General features: G+C 40.7%; 1 protein-coding gene across 11 annotated transcripts in view; it reads right to left on the bottom strand.

Annotated features, from left to right (window-relative positions):
- GPHN (gephyrin) overlaps nt 1–23,500 on the bottom strand; it is a 444,048-nt gene that overhangs the window by 255,627 nt on the left and 164,921 nt on the right. For all 11 annotated transcript variants that reach the window (XM_059693242.1, XM_059693272.1, XM_059693252.1 and 8 more), the window contains exon 3: nt 12,042–12,099. In XM_059693242.1, the coding sequence (XP_059549225.1) occupies nt 12,042–12,099 (58 nt within the window). The remainder of the gene's footprint in view (nt 1–12,041; nt 12,100–23,500) is intronic.

Raw genomic sequence — 23,500 nt, forward strand, 5'->3', positions numbered from 1 at the left:
TGAACTGATGAACAAAATATAACCAGAGGCATGGAAACATGGAACAGATTGACGAAGCTCAGAGGGAAGGGAGGAGGGGGTGTGAACAGGAAGAGATTAACCAAAGATCTTATATGCATACTAGGGGCCCAGTGCATGAATTCATGCACCTCGAAAGGAACTGTGGGGTGCGAGTCTGCAGTGGGCACAGGGGTGGGTCTTGGCCCATTCTCCGTACTCCCACCTGGCTCCTCCCACAATGGCCCCTGGTCACCTGTCTGCCGGCAGCCCCACTCACCCCGCCGCCACTCCCACATGCTGACAGCGCCAGTCCCGCTTGCACCTGCTGATGGCATGGAGCAATTGGGGCTGGCACCAGCAATGGGTGCGAGCAGGTCTGGTCCATCAGCGGGTGCGAGCAGCAGCTGCTAACCCAATCACCCCTCAGGAGCAGGGGGAGGTGGAGAAGCCCACAGGGGCAATAGGGGTCAGCAGCTGCCGCTCACACTTGCTGATGGCGCCGAGCAATAGGGGCTGGCACCTGGCGCCGGCAGCGGGTGCAAGCAGGGCCAGCGCCAGCAGTAGGTGCAAGCACCAGGCAGGACCACGGCACGTGGGAACAAAGAATTTTCAATAACGACCAGAGGCTCGACCTGATGACAGCAACCGGCGCCCCACCTTGGTCTGGCACCCCCGCTCACCTGCTCCACCATCCCGCCGCAGTCGATGCCCACCATTTTCCGTGCTCTGCTGCCTGCTGCCGATGCCCGCCATGTTCCGTGCGCACCCCCTGGTGGTCAGCGCACATCATAGCGACCGGTTGTTGGGTTGTTCCGCCGTTTGGTCTATTTGCATATTAGCCTTTTATTATATAGGATCTGCATTACCTCTGGACTCAGACAATAGAGTGGTGAAGGCCTGAGGAGGGGCAGGAATTGGGTGAAGGGGGGTAGTGGGGGGGAAAGGGGGACAGATGTAATACTCTCAACAATAAAGATTTAAAAATTAAAAAAAGAGATGCAAACTCTGAGAGACTCCTCTTTTTAATCTTGTAAGCAACTGCTAGGTGAAACAAATAAAGCAAGGGCTGACTCTATGATCAATATGAGATTCCCGGGACAAATGCACACTGAAACGGGACACTAATCTGAAACCTAATGATACCCCCCACATACTAATGAATTAAACTATTATCTAGACAGAAAGACTTTAGTATTGGACATTTAATAAAATCTGAGAGAGAAAAGCAAAACATTCCAACAAAGATATATTGTCTCTGGTTTCTTACTTCCTCCATTTTCTCTGTGCCAAATCTGTCCAGATCTTATATAGTCCAGGTTGACTTTATCTTTCTTCCAACATCTAGGTAATGGTCTGTGAAATAAGCTCAGTTTGAGGACTGGATACCATTCACTCAGGTTTTCGGGTTTTTGTTTTTTTAATAATCATATTATTATCAAAATTTGAAGATAATTGGAGGACAGGTAGAAGAAACTAACACTGCTCATATTCCTATCAGGAGCAGTGATTCAACCAATTTTGCCTGAGGTTTAAAAAGATAGTTACAAATATGACTATAACCTATGAATTATTTTCTCTATTTTAACTTTAGAGAGATGTCTGGTTAGTACATTACATCTCTTGTACTATGCTCTTTTATTCCCTTTCTTTTTCTTCTGTTTAAATGAAATAAAATGCTATTCAATATTAACTTTAGGGAATTATTCTAATTTTGTATAGCTATGTCTTTCACTCAAGCATCCATCCAGTCTTCTATCTATAATATAGGCATAGAAAGATGTTGGTATGTTTTACAACTCATCTTAATAATGGTTATTTTTGGGTAATTATATTTGAAATACATTTCTTTTTTTACTTCTTTTTTGTGTTTTGATAATATTTATAATTTGCATGTATTAAAAAATAAAAAAACTTTTAAAAATTTAATTTTTTGTTATTTGTTCATTCTGATATTTAGTACCCTAGTGTCTCATTATCCCTCATTTTCAGCCAGCTAAGAAAAAAATTTTGTCCTTTACAATTATGCATATACTACTGTGGTAGATTAAATATGGCCAATGTAGTCTTTATAAATTCTCCTGTCAAGAGGTGAAGTCTATTCCCATAACATTTGCATCTTGGCAGGACTTGTGACTTTGGCCAATAGAATGGGGCAGAAATCATGGTGTGTGTGTTCTGAATCCCAGGTCTCAAAAGGCTTCACAGTTCTGCCTTCACTATTTTGGTAATCTTCTTTCACCATGAAAGCCAGACCAAGCTAAATAATGTAATGATGAAAGACCATGTGGAGAGAAAGGTGTAGCAGAACAGACAGCACCAAATGTCCCAGACATTTAAGTGAGGTCATCCTAAATTCTCCAGCCCTAGCTGAGGTGACAAATTATTTCTGCCACATGAGTGACTTCCAGGTAAGACCAGAAGAAGATACACCCAGCAACCCCACAGATTTGTGAGAAATAATAAATCATTGTTGTTTTAAGTCACTAGGTTATGTGGTGGTTGGTAATGCAACTAAACAATACAGATAAAATTACTTTCTTAGCACCTTTGCCTCCTCCTCTTTTTCTGGCTATTTATATTTTGTTAGTCATAAGTTTACACATCCTGTATAAATTTCCTTAAGACACTTCCTGCCCAGAGAAGATCTCAAAACTAAGATTTTGTTGCATTTTAAATTATTATTTGTTATTCTCTCACACCCACAAAAAAATGTCAACACCAAGGTGCCATTTTAGGCTTTCAATTTCCAAGAAAATAGAGCTGTTCTTTTATTTAAGTGGTCTGATACTTAATCCATGGACCAATTTCAGTTTAATTCTATCCATTTAAACCTCAAGTAATAAAAATGTCAAATACTGTATATACTACTTATAAGATATTTTAAATAATGTGGCCCTAACCGGTTTGGCTCAGTGGATAGAGCGTTGGCCTGCGGACTGAATGGTCCCAGGTTCGATTCCGGCCCAAGGGCATGTACTTTGGTTGTGGGCACATTCCCAGTGGGGGGTGTGCAGGAGGCAGCTGGTCGATGTTTCTCTCTCATCAATGTTTCTAACTCTTTATCCCTCTCCCTTCCTCTCTGTAAAAAGTCAATAAAATATATTTTAAAAAAATAATGTGAATGATTAAATTCTATTATATTAATTATGTAATGTAAAATACTGCAGTGTCTTGTGTCCATTGGTTATGCTTATATGCATGCATTCAAGTCCTTTGGCTGATCTCTTACTGCCCCCCTCCCCAACACTCCCCAGCCTTCCTGCTGTAATTTGACAGTCTGTTTGATGCTTCTCTGCCTCTGTATCTATCTTTTTGTTCATCAGGTTATAATATTCTTTATTATCCATAAATGAGTGAGATCATGTGGTATTTTTCTTTCACTGCCTGGCTTATTTCACTTAGCACAGGAATTTTGATGAGAGGTTTTTGTTTGTTTGTTCTCCATATTTCATCCATTCGCTTTTCCTGGTAGCAGATACTTGATTGATTGGAGAAAGCCTGAAACTATATCTCTTAAGGATTCCTATTAGAGTCATCTTGAGATAATGTGTTTTATTTCCTATTATATGGTTTTAATTATTTATTCCAAATTCCTCTTCAGAGGTCCAGTCAGTCTTAGAAGGATATATAATGTTAGTAGAAACACCACCATTTGTTTAGGTCACCTATTATATAAGACCAGAGGCCCGGTGCATGAAATTCGTGTACTCGGGGGGTGGCGGGGGGAGAGAGTTCCTCAGCTTGAGTTGCGAGAGGGTGCAGGCCAGACTGAGGGACCCCACCAGTGCACGGTTGGGGGCTGGAGGGGATGAGGGAGGTTGGCCAGCTGGGGAGGGACCATGCGAGGACTCCAGGGTATGTCTGGCCCATCTCGCTCAGTCCCAACAGGCCGAACCCCAGTAGCAAGCTAACCTACTGATCAGAAAATCTGCCCCCTGATGGTCAGTGCATGTCATAGCGAGCAGTTGAACAACCTTAGCATATCATTAGCATATTATGCTTTGATTGGTTGAATGGCCAACTGGACACTTAGCATATTAGGCTTTTATTACATAGGATCACTGAAGAGTACAAATATGCATGAAATCTGGCTCTTAAGCTCAGAGAAGGTCTTTAGGGAAAAATAGGATAAAAAGGTCAAAAGACATATCTCTTAAATCCATTTAGCTCTATAAATTACTCTGTTTTCCCATTTGTCTTTCTTATAAAATATGACATTTCGTCCTAGCCAGGTAGCTCAGTTGGTTAGAGCATTGTCCCCACATATCAATGTTGAGAGTTCAATTTCCAGTCAGGGCACACACAAGAATCAAACAATGAATGCATAAATGAGTGGAACTGCAAATCAATGTCTGTCTATCTCTCTGTTTACCTCTCCTCTCTCTCAAATCAATAAATAAAAAAATATGACATTTCAATTATTAGCCTTTCAGAGCTAGAGATAAAAAGATTACCATGAACTCTGACTCTATTTGGGTTGTCTAAGGTGATTAAGGTTGTGGAGAATATCCAAACTTAGTGTAACTGTGACATAAATAATATTGAAACTAAGAAAAGAACCCATTTATTCTGTATTTAGTATGTGCTAAATATTCTGCCAAGTTCTGAACTTGCTCCTGTGAGATTCCATCTCATAGGAGCAAATCCTTGGTATTCTGTGAAGGAATTATGGTTACTAAATCCTCATCACAGTGTGGTATTCCCATACTATTGTGATGATGGACCCAGGTTACCCTCATTCAGAACAATTCTCCAGTAAAACCATCTGGGCCTGGATATTTTTTTAAAGGTTGTATTTCAGGCTTTAAGACTATATAGATTGTCTATGTCTTTTTGGTTATTTTTTGAAATTTGTGAGGTTTTAGGAATCGTTCAATTTTTTCTAAGTAATTTAAGTTATGGATATAGAGTTTTTCATAGTATTCTCTAATTATCCTTTTAATGGTTGTAATATTGTTTGTTCAATCCTGATATTGATGATTGTGTCCTTTTTTTCTTTAAATTTGTTAGTCTAGTAAGATGTTTATCAATGTTATTGAGTTTTTAAAAGAACCAGCTTTTTATTTCATGGATTTTCCCCTACTGTGTTCCTATTTTCAATTTCATTTATTCCAATTTTTAAGTATTTTCTGTCTTCTGGTTTTGACTATATCTGGCTCCTCTTCCTCAACTTCTTGAAGAAGAAACATGGGTTATTGCCCTGAGAATTTTCCTTTTCTCTAAAAATTGATATTTTCATGTTATATCTTTTTCTGCCCTTTTACTTTCAACCTACCTGTGTCATTGTTTTGAGTTATTTTTTTAAAATATATATTTTATTGATTTTTTTTTACAGAGAGGAAGGGAGAGGGATAGAGAGTTAGAAACATCAATTAGAGAGAAACATCGATCAGTACCACCTGCACATCCCTACTGGGGATGTGCCCCCAACCAAGGTATAGGCCCTTGACTAGAATCAAACCTGGGACCCTTCAGTCTGTAGGCCAACGCTCTATCCACTGAGCCAAACCGGTTAGGGCTGTGTTTTTGAAATCATTTTTTGAGAATAGCATATTTTGGATCATTTCTAAAAATCCATTATATCAATTTTTCTTTTAATTGTATATTTAGATTATTTATATTTAAGGCAATTACTAAAATGGTAGGACTTAAATCTGTTTATGTCTTCTGTTTCTCATTCCTGTTTCTTCATACCTTATTGTGAACTACTTGAAAATTTTTTCAGTATTTCATCTTATTTTATAATATTTTTGTGTATATTGTTTTGTATACTTGCTCTGAGTATTACAATATATAGATGAAATTTATCACTGTCTACTGATATTGACATTTTATAGTTTCAAGTGAAATACAGAAACTTTGCTTTCATTTAGGCACCTTTACCCTCCCATATTTTAAATATGACTTTATTATTTACTCCATATAGTATATAATATACCACATTATATGGTGTTATAATTTTTGTTTCAACCTTCAAATGTGACTTAACACCTTTCGTACCGCTCACGAGATTTCTCGTGTTTCGCGTGCCATCTGTTAAGGACCGCTCACGAGTTTTCTCGTTTTTCATGTGCCATCTGTTACGGACCTTAGATGTCAACACACTGTCTTGTCCACATCGAATGAAGCGATCTCATTGGTGGAAACCGTGCAGGTCAATCTACGAAAAACTATATAATTGCATGAACCCATAAAGCATTGCAGTTACATTGTATTTTGGTCATTCGAATCGTCTTCGTCTTCAAGTTCCTGGCGCTTTTAGAAATGCCCTCTCTCAGAAAAAGGAAGGAAACCAACGAAACTGATACACTTCCTTTCGTGTTGTTCCTTTCTAAGGAAAATGATGAAATGGACAAAAGAAGTAGTGCTGTACCTTATAAACTGTGGACTTTTCAATTTATTTAGAGTGTACAACGTCCTCAATCCACAAGCAAAAATGAAATATAAACAGTTTCTGCTATCGGTGGCGAGAGACTGGATAACGGATGACAATAATGAAGGCTCTCTGGAACCAGAGACAAATCTGTCCAGCCCTTCCCCTGGGGGTGCAAGGAGAGCACCTCATAAAGATCCACCCAAAAGGTTGTCAGGTGATATGGAGAAGCATGAACCTACGTGTATTCCAGCGAGTGGAAAGAAAAATTTCCTATGAGAGCCTGCAGAGTTTGTGCCGCCCATGGAAAAAGGAGCGAATCTAGATACTTACGTAAATTTTGTTTGGTCCCTCTTCATAGAGGAAAATGTTTTACGCAGTACCATACGTTAAAAAAGTACTAGGAACTTTAATTGTTAATTGTTTTTGTAAAGAAAAATGTTATAATTATTGAAAAACAACACCTAAAGTACATTATGATCTGTAGTTATAATGATTTAAATAACGTGGAGTTGGCCCCAAAACGTGCGGTCCCTGGCGTATGTCTTAGAGATTTCTATGCAGTACGAAATGTGTTAAGAAAATCATTTTAAAAATATAGTCTACTATATTTACCTATTTTGTTCTTCTTTCTTTCTGAAGTTATTTCCTTCCTCTATAAAATTCATTTAGCTATTCTTTCAAGGTACGTTTTCTAGTGACAAGTTCTTTCAGTTTTCTTTGGTCTGAGTATGTCCTTATTTCCCATTCATTCCTAAAGAATAATTTCACTAGACATACACTTTTTGGTAACAGTTCTTTTTTTCAGCACTTGAAAAGTGTTGTGCCACTTCCTTCTGGTGCCACCACCCTCCCTAACCCCTGCCACTCAAGTATTGTGCCAGCAAAAAACAAACAAACAGATAAATAGATCAAGGAAACAAAAATTCAGAAAAAAAGGCTTATGTATGTGCATGTTTTTGTCTTGGCATATGAAACGTTAGTATATGATAAATGAGACAATTCAAACTGGAGGGGAGGGGGATAGGTTTTCCCATAAATTGGGCTGTAAGTCCCATATATAAATAAATAAAAATTTACACCAAGATAAATTTCAGATAGATTAAAGACTTAATATTTAAATATCTCTCTTTAAAATAAATATACCCAAGTTGGTAGTATAAATTAGCATGACTACCTTAGAAAACAGTGATTTCATTCAGAAAAGTTGAAAATATACATTACTTAAAAAACCAGAAATTCCTTTCTTTAGTATATACCTTAGAGAAACTCTTACACAGGATGCTATATAAGAGTTTTATAACATAATTTTTCATAATAACTGCAAATGGAAATAAGCTGAATGTCCATCAGTGGTAGTTCTCAATAATTTGTGACACAATGAGGTATATTATGGCCAAAATAAAAGAAGAAGAAAGAAACTTAGCTATTGACAATGACATGGATGAATCTGTGTTGAGCAAAAGAAGAAAGCACAAAAGTTTACATACAATGTGATTCACTTTATATAAAATGCAAGCAGAAGCACAAATAAATTATAATATTTAGGAATATGTGTGTGCGAGTGGTAAATCTAAATAAAAGCAAAGATATTAGGTGAAGAGATTATTGTGATTGGGCCAGGAAGATAGGCACTCTTTATCCTTTAAGCCTTTGGCCTAGCATCCATTCACTATGAGATGATTTTTTGTAGTAAATAAATGTATGCTTAAGTCAAACTATGTATGAACTAAATGATTTCTGGTAAGATTATTGTGAAAGATTACTATATCTGACAAAAATTGAATTATGTTTCATCAATCAATCATACCTTTTTAATAGTAAAACTTTACATACATATATCTTTATATATGGTATATTACAGACAGTATAGTTCAAATATCAATTCAATTGCACATTTAAATAATTTAAAATTACTCAGATATTATCCAACTAAAATGAACATTACAAACATATGTTTCCCATTTCCTCCAATCAAAGCAAAAAGATTTTACTATCTGATTTCAGCTGAAAATGCAAATGGTGCCAACATATGTTGGTAAAATAATTTATAATAGTTTTTCTTCTAACACTTTCGAACAAAAGAATCAATTTTATATTTTTTATACCTCAGGCCTCAAACTCTCTGAAGCTATCTGAGATATAAGACTAGTAATTGATGGGAAAAATCACATATCACATGTCATCCATTAATCATGCTTTTTAAAAAAAAAAAAAATCTCTTGAGACATAACTCTATAATACTAGAATTTCAAAAAATACAATGAAAGGCCCTGACTGGTTTGGCTCAGTGGATAGAGCGTTAGCTTATGGACTGAAGGGTCCCGGGTTCGATTCCAGTCAAGGGCATGTACATTGGTTACGAGCACATCCCCAATAGGGGGTGTGCAGGAGGCAGCTGTTCGATGTTTCTCTCTCATCCATATTTCTAACTCTCTATCCCTCTCCCTTCCTCTCTGTAAAAAATCAATAAAATATATTTTAAAAAATACAATGAAAGAACTCCTCCTTTAGAGAAAGTCACTATAAAAATTAGGCAAAATTCTTGCACTTAATGAAACTTAAAAAAATTATATATTAATCCTCTGTTTCTAGGATGGGCCTTCCCTAGGGAAACAGTTTCAGTCCACTATTATTACTCACTAGAGGCAGGTGCACAAATTCGTGCACAGGTGGTCCGGCCAGCCCATCCTGATCTGGGCCAATTGGGCTGGGCCAGCCAGGGTGAGGGGACATGGGAGGTTGGATGGCAGGCCCCACCCCCAATCAAGGTTAGGGGGGCAATCGGGGGGAGGGCCAGCTGTGGGGAGCATGGAACAGACTGTCAAATCTCAGAGAGACTACAAGGGTGGGTAGGTGGGAAGAGATCAACCAAAGAACTTGTATGCATATATATGTATAACCCATGGACACAGACAATAGGGTGGTGAAGACCTGGGGCAGGAGGTGCGGGGTGGGCTAGAAAGCATCAATGGGGGGAAAAAGGAAGCATATGTAATACTTTCAACAATAAAGATTGTTTTAAAATCATTTTTTAGGTAATTGCATATATTAGCATGGCCTTAACTACCTTACATAATGACAAACCCCAATATCAATCAAAAGATACAATTATCTTTTTCTGAGTTCCAGGCTGACTTATCCAATCACTTACTGGATATTTGGTTATCTGAGACAGATATATAATGACGAACTAAATAAGTCAAAACATATCCTCTTTCCTCTCAAACTTAGTTCTTTTCTTAGATCTCCTAAGATTTCCTAAGCCAGAAACCTGACTCAATTTTTCCATCTTCCCCTAAACATCTAATTAATAAAGTATTTTTTGATTCTACTTATATAATATTTCTGGAATCTAAGTTTTTTCTTCAGACTTACTGCTACCTCTTTAGCTCAGGTTTTAATCATTTTGTGCTTATATCCTGCAACCTGGTCTCCTTCATTATAGATGGAACCTCTTTTTCATTGAGATTATTTTTCTCACTCATCACAGAAAAACCTAAAAAATTTACCAATCAGGTTTCCTTCCTTCCTTCCTTCCTTCCTTCCTTCCTTCCTTCCTTCCTTCCTTCCTTCCTTCCTTCCTTCCTTCCTTCTTTCCTTCTTTCTTTCTTTCTTAAAATCACATAATGGCAACCCATAGTTTTCAGTATAAAATCTAAATTTCTTAACATAGCATAAAGATCCACTGCCAGTTCTATATCTCAACAGTTTTTATTTTAACCCTGTGATCCGTTGCCATATTATCTCATATTTATTCTTTCACAGAACACAGAACTGTATAAAACTCCAATTTGCTGAGTTCTTGGAAAGATTGCTGATTATCTTTTACAAATGGCCAAGTGCACCTCTTAGGTCTTTCATAGGACACTTTGTTTATCTTAATCACTTAACATATTATAATTGTAAAAAAGACAGAGCACCTTTTAGAGAGATGGATTTCAACTCTGTATCCTTTATAAAAATGCTACTTATTTACATATACATTTATTGATTACTTAAAGTTTTTACAGTTTGTAATATATATCTCAAGAAGTAATATGTTCATGTTATTCTGACCCTTTAAACCTCTGATTATATTTTTGGAAGTACTTACTGGACCCCAAACAATTAATTTTAGGAAGTTCACCTTTATTCTTGTTTTCTCTTTTAAAAAAAATGAGAGATCTGGATTAGACCAAAGGTTCCTTCCAACCACCTATTTTGAGAATTTATATCAAGTTTGAGTAAGTCTGCTGACATCTGATTTCTTAAATGATAGAATGTAATCATGGCATTAATTCCTGATGTTGACTACACATAACACCTGACATATTAAAATTAATAGTGTGTGTGTGTGTATGTATGTATGTGTGTGTGTGTATATATATATATATATATATATATATATATATATATATATATATATATATATATATATACTAGAGGCCCGGTGCACAAAAATTTGTGCACTTGGCGGGGGGGGTAGGGGGGGTCCCTCAGCCCGGCCTGTGCCCTCTCGCAGTCTGGGACCCCTCGGGAGATAACGACCTGCTGGCTTAGGCCTGCTCCCGGGCGGCAGAGGGCAGGCCCAATCCCTAGGTGCAGCCCCTGGTCGGGCTCAGAGCAGGGCCGATTGGGGAGTTGGGGCGTCGCTCTCTATCACCCACAGAGCAGAGCCGATCAGGGCGTTGGGGCGCTGCCACTCTCACACTCAGGGCAGGGCCGATGGGGAGGTTATGGCTCTACCCCATCACACACAGAGCAGGGCCCGTGGGGGTGGGGGGTGGGCGTTGGGGCTCCGCACCCTGTCACACACAGAGCAGGGCCGATCAGGGGGTTGGGGCGCCGCACCCTGTCACACACAGAGCCGCAGGGCGATCAGGGGGTTTGGGCGCTGCCCCCTGTCATGCTGATCCCGGTGCCGGAAGGCTTCACGGCTCCGCTGATCCCGGTGCTGGGAGGCATATTACCCTTTTACTATATAGGATAGAGGCATGGTGCACGGGTGGGGGCCGGCTGGTTTGCCCTGAAGGGTGTCCTGGATCAGGGTGGGGGTCCCCACTGGGGTGCCTGGCCAGTCTGGGTGAGGGGCTGAGGGCTGTTTTCAGGCTGGCGGGTGACTGAAGCTCCCAACTGCTCCTTTTTTTCTTTTTTTTTAAATTCTGGGCCAGCTTTAGCCTGGCTCCAGCTCTGAGGCCTCGGCTGCTGAAAGAAGGTATCTGGTTTGTTTCGGTTCTATAATCGAAACTCTGTTATCAACTCCAGCTCTGAGATCCCGGCCGGCTGAAAGCTGGTTTCTGGGGATTTGTTTAGCTTCTATATTTGTTACAATGTTCAAACTGCAGGCTCAGAGGCCAGCAAGGCAGGCCGGGAAAGTTGGAGTCCTCCGTCACTGAAGCAAGCAAGCCTCATGTTCAGTTTAAGCTGCCTGGCTGCCGGCCGCCATCTTGGCTGGCAGTTAATTTGCATATCGCCCTGATTAGCCAATGGGAAGGGTAGCGGTTGTACACCAATTACCAAGTTTCTCTTTTATTAGATAGGATTATTTCAAATAGGATAACTTGGAATAAAATGTTGTCCTAATACATCCAAAGATTTAATAGCATAAAGAATAAGCAATTCTTCCCCCACTTGCCACCAAGATACTAAGTCTTTGATTGTAGAGATGAAAAACGCCATACGGTACCTTGATTTCTTCTATTTCGTCTGGTACTATCTTGTATGCTGATATAGTCCCACCCAACCTGAAATCAGGAGAAGAAAATATTCTCAAAACTGGCAATAGTGTATAAAAAAAACAGGACTATTAACAGAGTGACATCAATAATGCCCATTGCCCACCCCAATAACCATGAAGGCAAAACAACCATTTTATGATTAAATTTTCCATATATTAGTTAAAAAGAGGTAGATAATGAATGACTACTGGAAGAGGAAACATTAAATCAGACTTTTCACAATAACTAAACATCTCTGATTGATGGTTTTAATGATACTAAAACTGCCACTTTTACTGATGGATTCTGTCACAACTGAGATATATCAAGAATCAGTAGCAGACATGGTGTTTGTTTGGATTTTTTTGTTTGTTTGTTTTTATAACAGACTTAATTTTTACAGTAGTTTTAGGTTTACAGAGAAAATAAGCAGAAAAGTAAAGAAATTTATTTCACAGATTCTCACACCACAGTTTTCTTTTAACATCTTGCATTAGTGTGAAAATATTTGTCACAACTGATGAGCCAATATTAATTTTGCTTCTTTTAAAAATAGTTTAAACATCGATTCAGAGAGATATGTATACCCAGAACTGTCCAATGGAAAAAGATGAGAGTTTTAGAGTTACAAATTTAATGCTTAAGATATAATCTTTGCCTTGAGGCAGTGATGTCATTAAATATCATGTTCATCTGTTTGAAATATTTTTGGAAAGCAGCTAAAATTTCTGTAATACCATTTGCTAGGCATAGTATATATTATCTAATTTAACCATTATAATGTTTCATTATAAAAATGGAGAAATTGAGACACAAAAATATTCAGTAATTTTCTTACGTAACTGAAGTAGCTAGTAAGTAAAGATGCTAATTGAGATGTACATTAAGTGTAAAATACATAGCAGATTTTAAATACTTAGCATAAAAAGGTTAATTTAAAAACACTGATTATGGGCTCAAATAACATTGTGGATATACTGAGTTAAATAGCTATATTATTAAAATTAACTTAATCTGTTTCTTTTCAGTTTTTACAATGTGCTACTAAAATTTTTAAATTCCATATATGGTAGTATTGTGCTACTATCATATCTCTAATAGAAAGGTGCTCTAGGTTCTTAATTCCTACCACTGCTCTAATTCAGTGCTTACCTATCACTGTTCTAATTCAGTGCTTAAAAAGAAAATTTATGATTGTTTATTTGACTTTATAAGTACTCAATATAAAAAAGGTATCATAAATAAGACACTTAGGTATTTTAGATACTTGACGATATCGTCTATCTCATATGTAAATGAATAAATGATATTTTGGTTTTCATTAAAAAGTAATTGAACCAAATTATCTTTTATTGAAAGCTCTGCATTTAAACTCTTTAATGTTAGCATTTTTCCTTGCTAATGGAACTAGTGTTCAGATAATTTTTCTTCGCATACTGAAATAATGTTTTTTGTTTTTTTTAAATTTATTGGGTGACACTGGTTAAACAAAATTATACATGTTTCGGGTATACAATTCTATAATACATCATCTGTACACTGTATTGTGTGTTCACCTTCCCAAGCCAAGTCTTCATCCATCACCATTTACCCCCCAGACCCTCCTCTACCTACCTCAACCCTCTTCCCCCTAGTAATCACCACACTCTTGTCTGTGTCTACGAGTTTTACTCTTTTTTTTTCTTTTTACTCAATACCTCCCCTTCCCCCAAGTTCCCTCAATGCCAACTGTCAGTCTGCTCTCTATCCATGAGTCTGTAACTATTTTGCTTGTTTGTTCATTAGAGTCCACATAGGAGTGAAATCATATGGTACTTGTCTTTCTCTCACTGGCTTATTTCACTTAGAATAATGCTCTCCAGTTCATCCATGCTGTTGCAAAGGGTAAGATTTCCTTCTTTTTTAATGGCCAAGTAGTGTCTATGTATGTAAAAGCCTAACAACCGTTACAATTGGAATGTATGGTCGACCAGTTGCTGTGATGCACACTGACTACCAGGGGGCAGATGGTCAAAGCAGGAGCTGCCCCTTGGTGGTCAGTGTGCTCCCACAGCCAACCTCCCAAGGCCCCTCCCCCAGGCCAGTCAACCTCCTGCGACCCTTCCCCCTTACCGGCCAGCCCTCCTGAAGGCCCTGATTGGGGGACCGGCCAGCCAACCTCCCAGTGGTCCCTCCTCCCCGCAGGCGTTGATCGCCAGCCAAGCCGAGGGACCCCACCCATGCACGAATTTGTGCACGGGGCCTCTAGTTCCATTGTATAAATGTACCACTTCTTTTTTTTTTTTAATATATTTTATTGATTTTTTACAGAGAGGAAGGGAGAGAGATAGAGAGTTAGAAACATCGATGAAAGAGAAACATCGATCAGCTGCCTCCTGCACATCTCCTACTGGGGATGTGCCCGCAACCCAGGTACATGCCCTTGACCGGAATCGAACCAGGACCTTTCAGTCCGCAGGCCAATGCTCTATCCACTGAGCCAAACCGGTTTCCGCAACCGCTTCTTTTTTATCCACTCATCTCTGATGGCCACTTGGGCTGTTTCCAAATATTGGTGATTGTAAATAATGTTGCAATGAACACAGGAGTGCATACATTTTTTTGAATTAGTGTCTTGGGTTTCTTTGGATAAATTCCCAGAAATGGAATTGCTGGGTCATAAGGCAGTCCATTTTTAATTTTAAATGAACTTTTAGTTTCAGAAGCCATAGGCAGCAAAATAGCAGACATTTGCAATAGCAATATCTTTACTGAATACAGCTCCTGGGGCAATGAAAACTAAGGAGAAAATAAATAAATGGGACTACATCAAAATAAAAAGCTTCTGCACAGCAAAAGAAACCATCAACAAAACAAGAAAGCCCACTACATAGGAGAACATATTTGCCAATGTTATCTTCGATAAGGGTTTAATCTCCAAAATTTATAGGGAACTCATACAACTTAACAAAAGGAAGATAAACAATCCAATCAAAAAATAGGCAAAGGAGCTAAATAGACACTTTTTGGAAGAAGACATACAGAAGGCAAAGAGACAAAGGGAAACATGCTCAAAGCCATTAATCATCCGAGAGATGCAAATCACAACAACGAGGTACCATCTCACACCTGTCAGAATGGCTATCATCAACAAATCAACAAATGACAAGTGATGGAAAAGATGTGGAGAAAAAGGAACCCTCTTGCACTGCTGGTGGTTATGCAGACTGGTGCAGCCACTGTGGAAAACAGTATGGCATTTCCTCAAAAAATTAAAAGTTAAACTTCCATTTGATCCAGTCCCACTTCTAGGAATATATCCCAAGAAACAGAAAGGATATATGCACCCCTATGTTCATAGTAGCACAATTCACCATAGCTAAGAATTGGAAACAGCGTAAGTGCCCATCAGCAGATGAGTGAATTAGAGATCTATGGTACATCTATCCAATGGAATGCTACGCTGCTATAAAAAAGGAATTCTTACCATTTGCAACAGCCTGGATGGAACTGGAGGGCATTATGCTAAGCGAAATAAGCTAGTCAGAGAAAGATAAATATTACATGATCTCACTCACTTGTGGAATATAATGAACAACATAAACTGATGAACAAAGATAGAACCAGAAACACAGAAGCATCGAACAAACTGTCTAACCTAAGAGGGAAGGTAGGGAGCAAAGGGGTAAAAGATCAACCAAAGGACTTGTATGCATGCATATGAGCATAACCAATGGGCACAGACATGGAAGAGGGGGCTGAGAGCATGTACTGGGGGTTGCGGGTGGCTGGGGGAAAAAGGAGATTTATGTAATACTTTAAACAATAAAGAATTTAAATATAAAAAAAAATCTGAGAATAAAAGGAATTTTCTAGCTAAATTGGGGAAACCTAAAAAAACAAAACAAAACAGAACTTATGGCAGTTCCGTCTTTAATTTTTTAAGGTAACTCCATACTGCCTTCCACAGTGACTACACCAACTTGCATTCCCTCTTCTCTACATTCTAGCTAACATTTGTTTTTTGAGTTACTGATGTTAGCTATTCTGAGAGGTGTGAGATGAAATCTCATTGTGGTTTTAATTTGCATTTCTTTGATGATTAGTGACGTTGAGCATCTTTTCATATGTCTACTGGCCATCCGTATGTCCCTTTTGGAGAAATGTCTATTCAGGTTCTTTGCCCATCTATTAATTGAATTGTTTGAATTTTGGATATTATCCACTTCTCAGATGTATCGGCAAATATGTTCCCCCATTCAGTGGATTGTATTTTCATTTTGTTGGTGATTTTCTTTGCTAGGAAAGAACTTTTTAGTCTGATGTAGTTAGTGTTTAGATCTTGATTTGAAATTTCCTAGACTTAAAGTGTCAAGATTGAATGATGAAAACAGTAATGAAATTTAACTTAATTCATATTCTATAAGGTACATAAGTGACATACTAAATAAGACCATAATAAATAACTAGAGCAGCACTGTATGTTAATAAAATGAAAAATTACATAACTCTGTAGCAGGTTTAAAGTAGCCATTTAAAATACGTTTTCATTGTTAATTATTAAAGCTATTCAATTAGGAGTTGAAATTGTTAGGGTATCAGTAAGACATTAGAGCAAAAACACTACTGAAAATTCTAAGACTTCAATTTATAGCCTTGCCAAAAATGAGTTCATCATTTTATTCACTGAATTTATATTATGTAATAGAGACAACCCAGAGAATAAGGATGCAAAGAAATCACAGTTTTGTAAAGAAGCAAATTGAGCACACAAATATCTGTAATATAATCCACTATACGTTAAAATTTTTAAATTACTTCATAATTTTTAAAGCACCTATCGAAAAATAGGCAATTATAAGCAGTCTAATGCCTATTTAGAAATGTCAGAGATTACAGAAATAGTTTCAATTTGTTACAATAATGATTTAAAGATGCCATGGTGATAACATTTTAATTGTAGAAGAAACATAAAAACAAAGTTGCTATAATAAACTTTAATTCTGCTTCAACAAAGAACTTATTTTTCCTTTGATTAATGTTGACTAACACTAGCTCAAATACTGCCTTTCCTGAAATCCCAACCTCGGGAAGGTAAGCTTCCAATTTAGTATTCCTACATCAGCTTTAAACCAGTGATGATGGTTTCGACTGTTAAAAAGGCAGGTAAGGGGGATGGAGGAGGTAGAAGAGGGTAAAGGAGAGATAAATGGTGATGGAAAGAGACGTGACTTGGGGTGGTGAACACACAATACAATATACAGATGATGTATTATAAAATTGTATACCTGAAAGCTATACAATTTTATTAACCAACTAGGGCCCGGTGCACGAAGATTTGTGCACGGAGAGGGTGGTGAGGGGGGTCCCTCAGCCCGACCTGCACCCTCTCCAATCTGGGAGCCCTCAGGGCAGCCCTCTCCAATCTGGGAGTTTCTGTCTGTCTTTGCAATCATATGAACGAATTGTCTGAGACCCCCAACCCAGTTTGGTTTGTTGCTCACAGAATAATAGAGGCATTGTTTTTTCTTTGCTTCATTGGTGGAGATTTCCTGGAAGTTTTAGGATAGCTTCCCTTTAATTTTTCCTAGACACTCTGATTTTACTCATGTCTCTCACCTTTGCTTTCCCTCCATCCCCAACCGCAACAGTAACTTGCTCCAGGCTCACTTTGCACTAGTGCAGCGGTTCTCAACCTGTGGGTCGTGACCCCTTTGGGGGTTGAATGACCCTTTCACAGGGGTCGCCTAAGACCATCAGAAAACACATATATAATTACATATTGTTTTTGTGATTAATCACTATGCTTTAATTATGTTCAATTTGTAACAATGAAATTGGGGGTCATCACATGAGGAACTGTATTAAAGGGTTGCACATTAAAAAGGTTGAGAACCACTGCTCTAGTGTCTAGGAGTTCCATCTGCTACCAGAACTACGATTCCCAGCATTCCTGGTGCTCCCGCTTCTGGTCCTGGGGCTATCATCAGAACTACTATTCCCAGGATTCCTGGTGCTCCCTGTGCTGGGAGTGACAGAGGGAGCCATGGCTTCCCAAGCCTCTGGCTCTCCTGCTCTGCTCTCTGCCCAGCGACTGAGGGAGCCACAACCCCCAAGCTGCCAGCTCTCCAGCTTCTGCTCTCCGCTTGGCGCCTGTGTATGTATTAACCCACCATCTTTGTAGGTTAATTTGCATATCCACCCTGATTGGCTGGTGAGCATAGCGAAGGGATGGTCAATTTACAAGTTTCTCTTTTATTATATAGGATGTCACCCCAATAAATTCAACAAATCAAAAAAAAAATTTTTTAAGGCAGGTAAGCCTGTCTAGGTAGATCCGTTGGTTGGAGCATCATCCCATATACCAAAGAGGTATAGGTTCAATTCCCTGTTGAAGAGCCTACTGATGTAACCAATCCATGTTTTTCTTGCACACTGATATTTCTCTCTCACTCTCTCAAATTAAGAACATATCCTCAGGTAAGGATAAAACATATAAAAACTAATAAAAAGGCAGGTAAAATATATGACTTAACATATTCCTAACGGATTAATATGGACATATGACATATAAACATTATGCATGTGAATAGTATATTGACAAAATAGTAGGAAATAGTAGGATTATGGTCAAGTGTCTAAAAACAAAGGAAAATTGGATGGCATCTGTATTATACTAAACAAAGGAATGAGAAAGGAGATTAAAGCTGACAGAAACACCAGGAAAAAATCCAATAAAATGAAAAAATCTAAAAGCAATTAAAGAAAACTTAGTCATGAGCATTTTTAAAAATCAAGAATAAATTTACTTCAACCCATCTTTTTTTTTTCTATTTCCTGACTACAATCAAATTAATAGTAACTCTACCAACTATTAATTTTAACCTTTCAACCAATTTCTGAAAATGACATTTCTATTTTCATGGTATTATGATACACAGCTTGTTTTAAAATACCTATAAAATTAACATAGTATCAGTATTCCATACTTCCTGCACCCAAGCAGATTCATTCCAAATCTCATGTTCTTTCCATTACAACACACTGTCCTCATTGTACAAGAAAACACTTGAGGCAGAGTTCTATTTTACTGTAGTCAATATCTATATATATAAAAGCCTAAGCTACCAGTTGACTAGTACACTGGTAACTATGACACACACTAACAAATAGGGGGCAGATGCTCAACGCAGGAGCTGCCCCCTGGTGGACAGTGCGCTCCCACAGTGGGAGCACCGCTCAGCTGACTGACAGGCTCCAGATGCAAAGCTCACAGCTGGCTGCCACAGCCTGGAGACCACAGAGGAGCAGCAGCGAACCTACCAGCCCTGAGACCACAACAGAGCAGCAGTGAGCCTACCGAGAGGCGGCGGCAGGTGCAGCAGGGCCGGGATGAGCAGGAGCAGCAGGCAGGAGTGGCAGGCAGTGTTGGGACTGCCAGTTCCAGCCGATTCCCACAGGCCACGCTGAGGGACCCCACTGGCGCACGAATCTGTGCACCAGGCCTCGGGTGTGTGTGTGTGTGTGTGTGTGTGTGTGTGTGTGTGTGTGTGTCTGTGCACCAGGCCTCTGGTGTGTGTGTGCGTGTGTGTGTGTGTGTATGTATATATATATATATTACATAATAGTAATAGCAGCAATACTATCAGTAGTATATTGAACATTTACTATATGTTAAGCATTACATCAGGCTTTCCATGTGTTTTCTCATTTAACTCTCATAATCCTATCTAATAAAAGAGAAACATGGTAATTAGCCATACATCCGCTACCCTTCCCATTGGCTAATCAGGGTGATATGCAAATTAACTGCCAGCCAAGATGGCAGCCGGCAGCCAGGCAGCTTGAAGCTAACATGAGGCTTGCTTGCTTCAGTGATGGAGGACTCCACGTTCCCCGCCTGCCTTGCCGGCCTCTGAGCTTGTAGTTTGAAACACTGTTACAAATATAGTACCTAAACAAAACCCCACAAACCTGCTTTCAGCCAGCTGGGATCACAGAGCTGGAGTTGATATAGTGTTTCAATTATAGAACCCAAACAAACCAGATACCTGCTTTCAACAGCAGAGGCCTCAGAGCTGGAGCCAGGCTAAAGCTGGCCCGGAATAAAAAAAGAAAAAGAAAAAAAGGAGCAGTTGGGAGCTTCAGTCACCCGCCAGCCTGAAAACAGCCCTCAGCCCCTCACCCAGACTGGCCAAGCACCCCAGTGGGGACCCCCACCCTGAAGGGTGTGTGACCAGCTGCAAACAGCCATCATCCCCTCATCCAGGTTGGCCAGGCACCCCAGTGGGGACCCCACCCTGATCCAGGACACCCTTCAGGGCAAACCAGCCGGCCCTCACCCATGCACCAGGCCTCTATCCTATACAGTAAAAGTGTAATATGCCTCCCAGCACCGGGATCAGCGGAGCCATGAGTCCTCCCGGAACCAGGATCAGCGTGACAGGGGGCAGCACCCAAACCCCCTGATCGCCCTGTGGCTCTGTGTGTGACAGGGGGCTGGGCCACAACCTCCCTATCCGCCCTGCTCTGTTCGTGACAGAGGAAGACGCCCCAACCCCCTGATCAGCACTGCTCTGTGCCTGATAGGGGGGAGCTCCTCATCCCCCTGAATGCCCTGCGGCTCTGTGTGTGACAGGGTGCGGCGCCCCAACCCCCTGATCGGCCCTGCTCTGTGTGTGACAGGGTGCGGAGCCCTAACCCCCCCTCCCCCATGGGCCCTGCTCTGTGTGTGATGGGGTAGAGCCATAAACTCCCCATTGGCCCTGCCCTGAGTGTGATTGTGGCAACGCCCCAACCACCTGATCGGCCCTGCTCTGTGGGTGACAGGGGGCGGTGCCCCAACTCCCCTATCGGCCCTACTCTGTGACAGGGGGGAGCTCCCCAACCCCCTGATCGACCCTGCTCTGTGCATGACAGGGTACGGAACTCCAACCCCCCTGATGGGCCCTGCTCTGTGAATGACAAGGGGTGGCGCCACAACCTCCCCATCGACCTTGCCTTGAGTGTGACAGGGGGCGGTGCCCCAACCCCCCAATCGGCCCTACCCTGAGTGTGACTGAGGGTGGCATCGCAACCTCCCGATCCGCCCTGCTCTGTGCATGACAGGGGGCAGCGCCCCAAGTCCCTAATCAGCTCTGCTCTGAGTCCAACCAGGGGCTGCACCTAGGGATTGGGCCTGCCCTCTGCTATTGGGGAGCAGGCCTAAGCCAGCAGGTCATTATCTCCCGAGAAGTCCCAGACTGGGAGAGGGCACAGGCTGGGCTGAGGGACACCACCCCCCCCGAGTGCACAAATTTTTGTGCACTGGGCCTCTCGTCTATTCTAATAAAAGGGTGTTATGCTAATTAGACAGGGTCAACCGGACATCTTCTGGATGTCCGACTTCCTTCTGACAAAGCCACAGTGGCCTCTATTCCATGGGTTATGCTGTTGCTGGGGCACTATTGGCCTGAATTCAGTTTACTGCATACTTGTGTTTGCGTTCCACACCCTGTATGACAGCAACTTTGCAGAGTGCCTTCTTGCACTTTGGAACCTCTCAGGGGATGTTGGAGAGCTGTTTTTGGCTTGATCCCCACAGGCCAGACCATGTGACCCACCTGCTGGAGGGACCCTGCTCATTCTGCAGATGCCGCGGAGGGACTGTGGGAGGTTAGCTCCAGGGTGTGTCTGGCCTGTCTCGCCCAGTCCCGCCCCACTGGCCACCTTCTAATTAACTTCCTTTCAGTGTGCATGAATCTGTGCACCGGGTCACTAGTAGAATTAGAAGATAACCAATTTTTGTTTTAAGCTTTTATGTTTGTGATAATTTTGTTACAATAGCTATAGAAAATGAGTACAGAAGTAAACACATGTCTAAAATTGATAAAGCAAGGGACACCGTATAAAATAATGCAAATGTCAGAAGAAGCAACTAAAAGAAAGTGCTTCCGTAAGCAGGAAAAACAGTTGGATTTTATTATTGTTATGAGCTATTGTAGCATTATTTTAGTTTATAGTGATACCACTACAATTAGTTATCCTATATAATAAAGAGGTAATATGCAAATTAACCCTCACACCCTCACAAGATAGCTGCCTATGACCAGGCTGGCAGGGGGGTTAGTGAGGGACGACCAAACGACTGAACAGCAGGATTTGTGGGGCAACCAGGCCAGCAGGGGGGTTAGTGAGGGATGACCAAACAACTAAACAGCAGGCTGCAAGGGGTGACCAGGCTGGCAGGGAGGCCATGAGGGGTGACTAAACTGGCGGTGGTGGGGGGGGGGGGAAGTTGGGGACAACCAGGCCAGCGGGGGCGGGGGAAGTTAGGGGCAACCAGGCCGGCAAAGGGGGACAGTTGGGGATGACCAGGCCGGCAGTAAGCAGCGATCAGGCTGGTGGGGGCAGCAGTTAGGAGCGATCAGGCCGGCAGGGGCGGTGCAGTTGGGGGGCACCAGGCCGACGGGGGGGGGGCAGTTGGGGGCGAATTTCATGCACTGGGCCCCGGGCCTCTAGTTAATAATAAGAAAGGAGCAAAAGAAAGGTCAGACATTATAAGTATGTCATTTGGGCAGCTTCACCAGGAAGCTGAATTTCATACAGGCCCATACCCTGCAGATCACTGGGGGAATAGAAGGGACAAAGGGGAGCATGGGCGCAAGGGCAGTTAAGATGGTATGATGTAAGGAAGGTGCTTGTTGTCAGTCAAATCTGAGAACAGAAATCATTAGCTAGAAGGGGTGGAGCCAATGTAAAGTAAGCCTGTAAAAAATTGAGGCTACACAGCGCCCCAAACCAAGGAGCTCGCTCTCTTGGCTCTCTAGTTTGTGTGGGTTTTTTTACTTTCCTCCTGTGTATGTTCCCTCCATAGCCACATGGCCATGGCCATGCAATCCCCACTTGCAATGGATTGATGGGCTGCAGTGGGAAACACAAACTAAGTTAGCCTGATGCTAGATTGGACTATGCCTTAACATCGAACAAAAACTCCAGATACTGGATTTGATTTTAGCCCTGCTGGAGGCAAAATGGCACTTCTTCCTTAGTGGGACAGTGGGAGAGGGGACTTTGGCAACTCAGAGATTTAATTCCACAAAAATAAAGCTTTCTACAATATCTCATCTTCACATGTGAGTCTCAGAAAATTCTTTTTCTCAGGATATCTCAAGAAGCCCACTACCTTTAGCAACAGATGGAGACATGGAAGTCTCCCCACCTATAACAGAATATGTGAATGGATTACTTCAATAAAAAATAAAAATTGAGTTAAAAAAGAAAAACAAGAAGGTTGTTTATATGGTAGAAAAGTCTGGCAGCTCTTCTAATGTTTCTCAGGAGTGAGAGTGGAGGAATCAGCTATCATTATTTTTACTTTTATGATTAACCAGCAATCATCTCTCAAAGGTTTCTGTTATCACCTCAAACATACCTATTCTTCCTTCTCAAACTCAAACACTATGGGATA

Source organism: Myotis daubentonii, chromosome 1 (genome assembly GCF_963259705.1).
Source record: "Myotis daubentonii chromosome 1, mMyoDau2.1, whole genome shotgun sequence".
In the NCBI taxonomy this organism is placed as follows: Eukaryota; Metazoa; Chordata; class Mammalia; order Chiroptera; family Vespertilionidae; genus Myotis; species Myotis daubentonii.